This window comes from Onychostoma macrolepis, chromosome 14 (genome assembly GCF_012432095.1).
Source record: "Onychostoma macrolepis isolate SWU-2019 chromosome 14, ASM1243209v1, whole genome shotgun sequence".
NCBI classification, from domain to species: domain Eukaryota; kingdom Metazoa; phylum Chordata; class Actinopteri; order Cypriniformes; family Cyprinidae; genus Onychostoma; species Onychostoma macrolepis.
Genome location: NC_081168.1, coordinates 28,795,460 through 28,807,569, shown reverse-complemented (window position 1 = coordinate 28,807,569; position 12,110 = coordinate 28,795,460). Strand labels below are relative to the sequence as shown.

General features: G+C 35.9%; 1 protein-coding gene across 1 annotated transcript in view; it reads left to right on the top strand.

Moving 5' to 3' along the window:
• Nucleotides 1–2,685: 2,685 nt before the first annotated feature.
• Nucleotides 2,686–12,110, top strand: part of mgat4b (alpha-1,3-mannosyl-glycoprotein 4-beta-N-acetylglucosaminyltransferase B) — a 143,960-nt gene continuing 134,535 nt past the window's right edge. The window contains exon 1 of the mRNA XM_058798179.1: nt 2,686–2,950. Coding sequence (XP_058654162.1) covers nt 2,854–2,950 — 97 coding nt within the window. The 5' untranslated portion in view covers nt 2,686–2,853. The remainder of the gene's footprint in view (nt 2,951–12,110) is intronic.

Below are 12,110 nucleotides of genomic sequence, written 5' to 3'. Positions count from 1 at the left end.
TTTTTATTTCAGATAAATGCTGATCTTTGGATCTTTCTATTCATCAAAGAATCCATTAATAATAATAAATATTTCTTGAGCAGCAAATCAGCATATTAGAATGATTTCTGAAGGACCATGTGCCACTGAAGACTGGAGTAATGATGCTGAAAATACAGCTTTGATCACAGGAATAAATTACAGTTTAAAATATATTCAAATAGAAAGCAGTTATTTTAAATAGTAAAAATATTTCACAATATTACTGCTTTTGCTGTATTTTGGATAAAATAAATGCAGGCTTGGTGAGCAGAAGAGAATTCTTTAAAAAAAACATTCAAAATCTTACTGTTCAATAACTTTTGACTGGTAGTGTAGATATTGTTTTGGATAATAAAAAAACGTCAGGTCTGACAATATCGTGTCTTTTCGAATTTAAATCTAGATTTATTCGCATTGGCCCATGGAAACCTCTATGAACACACTTGACATGACTTGGCCAAAAAATCGCCGTGGACGAATTTACGTTTTATTAAAAGTGTTTGCATATTCTGCACTAATGGCGCGTGCACACAGGATAGATGCCTGCCTCCGGTGCGAGTCCCGATCAAGCACTTTACCGATTCACCTGCTCTCCTCTTCCTCCTGTCTGGCTCTTTACGCCGCATCACTCAGAGCAAGCCTGTTCTTGATAAAGCTGCTGTGAAAACGTTGGAAAAGCTGACGAGGAAGAAGTTGGGATGAAGCGTTCTTTATATAGGCGGAGCAAAACACTTCATGGCTCCGTCTATAGCGCATTGTGATTGGGTGGTTTACGCTGTCAATACAGGAGACAAACCAATGGGCCACTGGCTGCTCGTAGTCCCTGCGTGATGGTCCTTGGCAAAAAAAATGAAATAAAATTTAAAAAAATCTGTCGACCCACAGGGAAAATGCCCGGTATGCCCGATTACCAGTCCAGCCCTGGCTGCAGTAAAGCGCTTCATTGTACTACTATGATGATTAGGCTATCTATTCAGCGCTGTGAATTTTTAGAGTTTAGTTCCCATGTTTCTGCACTTTGTTGCGTGAAGAACGCGTCCACGAAAGGAGTTCATTCAGAGCCGCGCAGACACGTTCATGTGCATTCGGGGCATTCTGTGCAGATAGCCTATTAGCCGTAATATTAACATTATGTTATATAAATAACGAAGCGTATAATATATGAGATAAATAATGAGTTAAATCCCATTGATTAAAAACCACTAACAGATGCTTCATTCTACTGGTCATCTTCAGCGCGCGCAGCTCAAAACAGAAATGCAGAACATACTGTCATATAACGTTACATAACGTTATAACGAGAGCACTATTACAGCACTACAATAATAAATAAATAAAGTAAAATAAAAAAGGAAAAGCAATAAGAAAATTACATTTCCTTAAACAAGTATAAATAATTACAAATTATTAAAAGAATAGATTTAAGGCTTTAAAGTCCCAGTCTTTGGTAATGGCAGGAAGAAATTGCTATGATAGTGTCCACATCCTTCTGTCAGCTCACTGATTGGATATTGTTTCGTTTCACGTGATAATCTGCAGATAATAGGCGCGTTTGTCCTCGGGGTTCCCCCCACACATCAGGATTAATGATCACTCTTAACACACCTCACACCACAGGAAAACCTGATAAAATAATCTTTAGATCCACCAAGATAATCGGGACATTACCTAGGATTGTCGGAAGGGGAGAAATCGGCCCAAAATCAGCCCAATTATCTTGTGGTGTGTACCCAGCATCGGGGACACCTAATATATATATATATATATATATATATATATATACAAACACACACAAGCACCCCCCCCCCCCCCACACACACACACACACACACACACATTATCCTAAATAAAATTTACTAATACAATACATTTTACATTTACATTGAAAATATATTTAAAATGGTAATGAGGAAATATAAGGAAAAATGTAAAGTTGAGGCACTGATGGAAATGAATGGGGTCAGTATGAAGGGCAGTTAAAAGCTTATGATCTTATAAAATTTTAACTAATTCTTTTAAAAGTTTAGCTTTTTGAGCTTTAGGCATTTTAAATAGGCCTATTATTGTAGTGTTATGGTAAAAGATTCTACTCAGAAAAGGTGAGTAATAATAATAAGAGGTTAATGAATTTGTTTCACACTATAAATTCATGTGTGTGTGTGTGTGTGTGTATATATATATATATATATATATACTGTATATATACTACAAAATACAAAATATATGTATACATATATATATATATATATATATATATATACTACAAAAGCGTATTTTGACGTTTATATATGAACGTCAAAATACGCTTTTTGTAGGCCATAGCCATATACATAATGTTTACATGAATTTACTAACCTCTTATTATTATTTACCTTTTCTGTGTAGAATCTTTTATAGGCTACGCCCTTAAACATGGTGTTACAGCAAAGCACGTGATGATACACAAGATACACTAGGACCTCAAACAATGTAGCCTATGCTTTTTGTGATATTATTTATAACAAGTCTACTACAGCGTGCAACTGTTGCAAAATTAAGAGCGTGTTTCTTTTTTGACCGCGCGGAGGAGCAGCTGCACCGCCTGCACGAGCCAGTCCAACAAAACACCGCGAAACACACACACACACGCTCTCTCTCTCTCTCTCTGTCTCTCTCACACATACACACACACACCCTCTCCGGTATAAACGGCATCTGCCTGTACACAGTCTGTAGCATTCTCGCCTCCCTCTCCTCTCATGTGCGCGCGCTGTCATTAACGCACGCCAGACGCGCTCGAGCTCACAGTTAGGTTCGGTTCGGTTCGGACATGATACCGGCGCGCACCCGGAGATGAGGCTCAGAAATGGCACCTTCCTAACAGTCTCACTATTCGGGTTATGTGGGCTTATATCGTTATCCTGGTACACCGCATTCAGCAATTCCAAAGGTAAGAGCCTGTGTTTACGCGTTCGCTCTCTGTCTGAACGGAACGCAAATGCTTCTCTTGCATTCTGTCATGCATTCAAATGCGGCACTGAAGCGCTGGAGCTGCAGATCGCTGAACAGCTGTTCAATGCAACGCTGCTGCTGCTTGGCTTGTCTTGTCTGTGTTTGTGCACCTTCTGTCTTCAACTGCTCCTCAAACTATCAAAGAGGCCTGTTGATGTTTACTGAAATACAAAGGCAACACTATATAGTGCATTACGTTCTGTTTACATGTAAATTTAGAAGCATATCTACCCAAATAACCATTTTCTGCTGAGATGTTGCTTTCATTTGGGGTTTGTTGTTGTTTTTACATCTGCACTTTCTAAACAAGGAACCTGAACCCCTTATCTGATGCTATTTCAACATGTTTTGTTTTTTTTTGGTCTAGCAAATGTTTCAAACGCAGTCATCGCTTCCTGGGTTGCTTGAAGGCTCCTGAGAGGTTCTGAGCATGCTTGTAACAATCTTCTGATGTTGAACATGTTTGAATGTAGTTTGCATGATGAAGCAGGCTACATAGGCTGATAGGCTATATTTAAATCTTGGCATTTGCTTTCCTGCTCGGATGTGATGGATCCTTCCTGCTTACATTTTGGTGATTAATATCTCATAAGGTTCTGTAGAAGGCAGCACACAACTTGCAGAAAGTATGTGACATTTGTGAACCATGAGAAATGGGTATGATGTTTCTGTAACGCATTACCTAAAATTGCTCAGTTGGCATTTTCCACTTGCTCCCAGTTTTAAATCCTAATTATATCAAGCTCTATATATGCCCACATTTGCTCTAAATCCATATTCATTAATTAAGCCTCATGGTTACACCTGTGTGCACATTACACAATGAGCTTTTTTAATTTGTGAGTGCTGACTCTATTAGAGCAGGTGTGAAAAAAGGACTCTTTTTTTGTTTTGTTTCTCGCTCCATCACACCGTTTCATCTTTTCTCTTTCTCTCCTGTCTGACTCTTTAGGAGTAGTTGAGCTGGTCACAAATCAAAGCAGATGTACTCTAGTTAATTACTATTGCTTTATCAAGTGCAACACAGCAAAAACTTCTATAGCTGTTTATGATACAAACCTTTAATTTGCGTTTGTTTCACTGGAACTTGCCCTGCCTCTTGTTGCTCCAGCACTTGAACATGTCCGTAACTTCCTGTGCTCTTGTCATTATCTGCCTTTGCTCATCTCATCTGTAGACGCAAAGTATCTTATTCTATTCCCAAATATTATTCAAGTTTAGACTGTGTTTCTTGTTATTTACTTCTGTGGAAACCCACACAAAGCTTGACACACATGCTGTATGACATGCGTCTGAAAATGAGCTCGGTTTGACTGTATCAGTGTACTGTGGAGATTTTGAGTTTGTTTTGAAAGCTCCTGAGTTTTTCCAGCTGAAATGAATTGGACTTTATTTATGGTCTTGCTAGAAGTACCTTCATCACCCTGGTGTGTGTGTGTGTGTGTGCATGTCTGATGTAGTCCATTACATGTTGGTCATATTTCTACCCTAAACTATTCAACTCCTGAGTCTTTTTATTTCTGAATGGGCTCATCACAAATGGTGACCTCTAAGGTTTTCAGTTACAATAGAGATACAACATTTGGGCTGGGACAATAAATTGATCCAGGAATCGATTCTGCATTGATTTATCGTCCCAGCCCTACACAACATCATATGATCTTCTCTTACATTCATTACATAACAAAACAGCATGATCGTTTTTGTGAAAAGTGGGGACATCCCATAGGCGTAATGGTTTTTATACTGTACTTACTGTATGTGCTATTGCCCTACACCAACCCTACACCTAAACCTACCCCTTACAGGAGACTGTGCATTTCAACTTTCCCCAAAAAAACCTCACTCTGTATGATTTATAAGCGTTTTGAAAAGTGGGGACATGGGTCAATGTCCTGAAAAGTCACCATCACCTTGTAATACCTGTCATACCTTTGTCATTATACAAATCTATGTCCTGACTTTTCACAAAACGCGCACACACACACACACACAGAGAGAGAGAGAGAGAGAGAAAGAAAGAGAGACATTTACAGAACATTAAGACATCCACAACCAAACTAGAACATAAAAAAAATAAATTTTCATTCAGACTTCACCGTTTTTTATTTTTGTATTTTAATTTTTTTATTATTGGTGCACGCACAGTAAGGGCACATTTTGTATGTATTTTGTTAACAGAAGAGTTGTAAGCTAATGCTGCCTTCACGTGCTATCGGAAATTTCCTATTTCCCACTTATGAAGTCGTGATTATAATCTTGTCGTAAGTGCTTTAATGTCGGAAAGAATAAAATGTAGCATCCCATTGGTTGACAATCATAAACATTCACCGCGCTATACATGCAGTTCGCTGACAATTCTGGAATTTCGGTTAAATACACGCTTATTTCACTGCTTATAAAACATATAATATGCTTCGCATGATCATATCTAGCCTATAAATACACTACTTTAGCGACAAGACAAAGGGATGTAGTTGTTGTGAGAACAGCATTGACAGCAGCAATGGTTGTTCCCTCCACCATGTTTAAAGTTTATGACCTGCCCAACTCAGAAACTCGGGTATCAAAATTATTTCTGAATTTCCCAGTAGTAAATACGACTTGAGAGGCCGTTCATGTCCAATTTCCGATTAGGAAACTCGTATTTACAATAACTCAGACAGTACGTGAAGGCAGCATTATTGTCAGACATCCGCTTTGTGGTGATGGATTGCTGGAGCTGGAAGAATTAAAACACAAACATCTTGTACCTGTCCAGACATGTCTGTTCACCACACTCTGACACAGGCAGATCAAGAGAGGCATAATTCACCCTTTATAATTACATGCCTTTGTTGTAGAAATCTTGTGAACTCACACCAGAATTTTCCAAGCCCGACAAAAGGAGATAGTTGACCCAGAAATGAAAATCATCATTTATTTGTTGTTATAAAAGTGAACTGTGAACATTCTGCTAAATAACACAATTTTTTTTTTTTGTTCAGTGGAGGAAAGAAAGCCATACATGTTTGGAGTACATGAAGGTGAACTATCCCTTTAAGCCTGGAGTATTTAGGAAGAGGTTCAGTTGACTACTACTGAGAGAGATCTGTACGGTTGGTCCAGGTGAAAGCTCTTCCAGAGAGATGGAGAGAAAGCTCTTATTATCTGCATCCTCAAAGAGATAAAGATCTGGCTTGACCTCTTGATCCTTCCCATTTACTTCTTGTTTGGTCTCTTTTCTTTTTCTTGGTTGCTCGCTAGAGGAGTGAAGGTATCACATTGCTTTTCATTCCAGCTTAAGCTGATGTAATATCTCAGTGATACTCCCCAGTTACCCAGAATCCTCCCAGCAGAGATGAGGCAAGGAATCTGAGCAACCTTGTATTGATTTAGTCTTTTGAGGAAAAAACTGGAAGAGTACCTAGAGACATTGTAGGTCTTGGAAGAATTAGCGTAATTTACCAGTTTGTCCAAGGCTTTAGTCGCTACTGTAATTCTCTCTCTGCCAGTGTTTCTACAAATACAGATTATGTCTCAAACTCTGATAAGAGATGGCAGTTTTCAGTTTTATTGCTATATTAGTCTATTTTTTTTGTGTGTGTGTGTGTGTGTGTAATTTTATTTAATTTTTTTTAGTTCTTATACTCAATTGAACTGAAACCATACAGTGGTTATTGCAAAAGTAAAGAAAAGGAGGCGTAGATTGCACACTTTATCAACTGAAGGCAGAAGAAAAGTTTAGTGTTAAAGGAAATGCCATTCAAGGAGGTGTTTCGTCTAATGTTAAGGTGGTTAATTTATCTGTTTGTCTTAAATGCATGTCAAAAAGCTTGTCTCAGCACAATTGTGTGCTGGCGTGAGTTTTCACTCATGTTAATTTATTATGTAATAATGTGTAATATCCTCTGGGTGCTGCTCTGTTATCCTTGTGCATCAGTCCAGCCAAAAAAGGCTGAACTTGACTGAGAGACGGTGTTTTGATGAAAGCTGTTTGCGTTGTTCATGGCCAGGATCTGTTCCTCTGCCTCTTATCAGTCTGTTTGGGGCATTACATCTGGGTCATGATTCATTTTTAAGCAACTGGTCAGGTTGACTAATCATCTAGTTGTATAATAGCGACCAGCCTATGAGTGAGGTTGAGTTGGTGATTTATTTATTACCAATGTTCCCTCTAATTGTTTTTCTTGCCGAGCAAGACATTTTGGGCACCTGAGCAAAAGCATTCTTTATACCCTGTACAGCGCACACACAAAAAAGTGTGTAACTTTGAACTTTAATGTACTATTTATATTTCATTTGACCCTTGATGTAACTAAATGATGTACATTTTAGGTTACCTGAGAAAACCTTTTACAGTAGGGTAAACGTACCTATTAAGCTCACTAAAATCTGAGACATTTTTAGTGCACAAGATATTGGCTTCAGTACAAAAAGTTATGTTAAAATAAAATATTAATCTCTCACACAAAAATATTTAATTTTATTTTAAATGACAAAAGCATTTCAATCAAGATATACATCTCCATGGAAAACCTGTCAACCTCCACTCAAAATAATACAATAGAATTACACCCCTCTTTGTTATCTCTCATAAACTTCCATCAATCATGAATCCGTTGACCCTCTTTGTCTGAAGCCTTCCACAACGACACACCATTCATCAATATCTACACAAGATTTGTGGGAGGGGGGTTAGGAGGAGGTAGCAACAATGGCTAATATCAAACTAAATTAAAACTTATGAAAGATTAAACTTGTTCATTTTTTTATTTTATTTTTTATTATTTATTTATTTTCTTTCCCTATCCTTTCTTTCTCTCTTTCTGTTCTCCTCATTTTTGTCGTGGTTTTATTTTATTTATTATTATTATTATTTTTATTTTATTTTATTTTATTTTATTTTTTCCTCTCTTTCTATTTCCATGCCTCTGGGCTTCAGTTGGCTGTGGCATCTCAGGTCCTGCCCTGTGTGGTTTGGTTTAGTGGTTGGTGGGTGTGCTGTGGGGCCGGGAACCTTGTGCCTCCAACCTGTACCAGCTTTGCCGGGTTTTCTTGCCTCTGGCGGGTCCAGCACTACATGCCTTGCTTATTTTAATGCATCACTAGACAATATACACACATCTATTGTAAAAAGTAAGGGAAAAGAGAAATAATAATAATAATGAGAGGAGAGATTAAAGGAAAGAAAAAAAAAAGGAAAATATTATTAAAAAATAAATAAAATAATAATAATAATAAATAAAAAATGCATATATGTATATCAGACACACACAGGGTAAGTGAGACGTGAGCATGGGGACCTGGACTTTGTACTGGGCTGGTTCCACGCTACACGTCACGCTTTTTAATGCATCATACACTCATATACATATGTGGGGTAAGCGTGGCATGTGAGTGGCGGCCAGGGGTGGACTTTTGGGCCCCGTGCCCTGCAGCACCTCTCCTGGATGGTTCATTTTGGCATAATTTATGGGCCCAGAGGCAGCCTTACAATATCTCTCTATTCATAGCTTTATTACTATTATTACTATTATTATTTCATCATTACTATTACTAACATTATTATTATTATTATACTTATTACTATTATTACTACTATTTGTCCTCCTCCTGATTCCCCAACCACCCCCTGTCTCGGATGAATACGTTTATTATCGTTATTGCTGCTACTATTACTATTATTACTTATAACCTTCCTCATCCTCCATCCTCTAATTTTTGTTATTAATGCTATTATTAATATTATTATTGTTATCATTACTATTTTTTTTTTTTTTTTTTTGCTATTGTCATGTCTGTTGTACTCTCTTTTATTTATATACTTCCACCCCCAACACCCAGTCACACTTACACAAACACACACACACACACACACACACTCACTCACACAAATCATGTTGGCTGTCATGTATGTTTTGTTGACCTTGGTTATTTTGTATTTGATTTGTTACCTGTAAATACTATGTTTGTTTGCATAATAATAATTAAAAAAAAAGAATAAAAAAAGATATACATCATTAAATTCAAGTTAAAGTCTGGCTGTGCTTAATGGGTACCTTTTTATACACTTCCCCTGTTCCCATTAAGCTCATGTTTTATTAAAAAATTGTTGTTTATTTTAAAGAAAATCTTTAAAGAATAATTATAAAAATATATATTTTTTAAGGTACAAAGTCAATCACAAAAAAACAGAACACTAAAGTCAAGAAACAAGGCATTCAAGTCGATCAGTTATATATTCATAATGAAGTGTCATCTAAACACATTGCAACATCTAGACTAGTCCACGTTCAGCTAAGTAACGCATTCAAAAATCAAATAAAACATTTCATTCATGGGGACGAACACAGAAACTAGCCTCATTATGAAACCTCTTGTTAAATGGATGTCAGCTTATGTATAGTCTCTTAAGGCTGGAATACACATGATTTTTGCCCCGATTTTCCACAGATTTACAGTCTGGAGAAGTTGATGCTGGTTACCAAAGATCAGAACCAGTCTGTAGATTTGAGTCGACAGAATACATAGAAAATCGATTAACTTAACTTAAAGTGACAACCATCAGTTGATATTTAGAGTCTGTTTATGAAGTATTTACAGATGTTCAATGTGGAAGAGCTTAAAGAGAGCACACTGAACTTAATTGGAGCAGCAACAATGTTTAATAAATTTCATGTAATATTTATTAAAATGACAGGATTTTGCTAAATAAATAGTCTAGGTCATGTATTAAGTTCATACATATTTTAATATGAACAACTATTATTAACAACATCTATGAAATTATACTTTTTCTTATTGATGTCACACTGAAGCTGTGTGATTTTCATAGTCGTGCACCCTTGAAGCTCACCTTAAAATAATATGAAATCTTTAAAAATTACAGCACTTTGAAACGACAGACCAGCAATAAACTGTCAATTTATAATATTATGGATGTAATGGATGAAGTAATATGTTAGCGTAGCACACAATCTTATACAGCTAGTCAGCTAACTGTGTTCTGTAGCATCTGCGCTATGTTGCTAAAACTATCTTTTGGATCCAATGTAATTATTTCCAGGTTATAATATGCAAAAGTCTGAACATTAATCTCTTATTTTTACAATAAGTAGTGAAACTTACACAAAATAAAGGCTTAAACATCTAAAAAAAACGCACATTTATGGGGCTCCACTTTTGGTGAAAGTTTTTAGACAGCTTTCAAAATGGCCGCCAGACAGAGTGAACACATGGAGACTCGTATCTCAGCGTGCAATGATCTTGACTTGAAATTATAGGAGGTAGTAACAAACATATCAATCGGTTAAGACATCAAGTAGGATATTAAATTATTTTTTCTTTTCATAATCTGATCTCAAAAGTGGAAGTGTGCTTAATAGGTACGTTTACCCTATAATACACTGCCGTTCAAAAGTTTGGGATCAGTAAAGTTTTTTTTAAAGAAGTTTCTTAGGCTCATCAAGGCTGTATCTATTTGATAAAAAAATACTTAATATTATTTCACAAAATAATATTGTGAAATATTATTGCAACTTAAAATAAAAGTTTTCTATTTTAATATACTTTAAAGTATAATTTATTGCTGTTATGTAAAGGTGAATTTTCAGCATCATTACTCCAGTCTTCAGTGTCACATGATTCTTCAGAAATCATTATAATATGCTGATTTTTGATCAATGTTGGAAACAGTTGTGGTGCTTAATATTTTTTTGGGACCTGTGATATTTTTGATAAATAAAAAGTTAAAAAGAACGGTGTTTATTCAAAATAGAGATTTTGTTACAATATACACTATTCAAAAGTTTGGGGTCAGTAAAAAAAAATAATATATATATTTTTTTAAAGAGCCTTTATTCAGGAGGGATGTGTTAAATGGGTAAAATTGATAGTAAAGACTTTTATATTGTTAGAAAAGATTTCTATTTTGAATAAATGCTGTTCTTTTTATTAAAGAATCAAAGAAAAAAATAACAGGTTCCAAAAAATATTAAGCAGCACAACAGTTTCACTGTTTTAAATCAGCATTATTACATTGTATACAATAAATCCGTGAAATAACAGAAAAAGTACTGGCAGCTCTTTACACATAACATTATCCATTAATTTTACGGACATTTCAGTTAACTCTAAAACACAATGCAATTAAGTGTAAAATTATATACAAAATACTGGTAAAAAATAATTATGGAAAATTTCCTTCAAATTATACAGTATGTTATGCCCTGTTTTTACAGATTTTTTTGTTTAGAGTGTAGGTCAGCAACACTGATAATAAATCAGCATATTAGAATGATTTCTGAAGAATCATGTGACACTGAAGTAATGATGCTGAAAATTCAGCTTTGATCACAGGAATACATTTTAAAGTGTAGATATTAAAATAGGAAACCAATATTAGAAATTGCAATAATATTTCACAATATCACAGTTTTTTCTGTATTTTGGAAATAAATACAGCCTTGATTAGCAAGAGACTCCAATTAAAAAAACAAGGTCAATTATTTATTAGGTCTAACATAATATAATATAATATCAAAACAAACTAAAGCATTTAAACTGATAGAATAGAATAGAAAACAAACTGAAGCAAAACTTAAACTGAGATCTGTAAGTTAAATATTTTCAAAAAACCGTGAACATGAGAATTCGTATATAGTTATCTAAACATCGCTATGAAGTAGGCTACAGTTTGCACAATACACCTGTGTGTGACTGTAAATGTCTCAGAGTTTTGTTACCACTCCGGCCCATCCTCCGCTGTTTCCAGCACTTAATCAGGCCACTCTTCTTTAATACATGAGGACGTTTTATTTCACATGTCGTTGCGTTGGATCTCGTGTTGAGCTATTTCGTCTGCAACCAGTGAAGTATTCGGTTTCTACAGCGACTCATTTGGCGCACATCAATCTCTTTCTCTGAAACCTGTAAACCGCATTCACCGGTAGAATAGAGCGGCAGCAGCTCTAAAGCGGTTTGCTCGAGCATTACAATTCTTTCGCTTTTACTAGAATTCAATCAAATGGCTTTCCCAATTAATTTTTGCATGTGTGCGGCACATTATTTCTTCTGCGCGCAGCTTCGAGGGAACATCGGTCAGCACCCTAAAATCA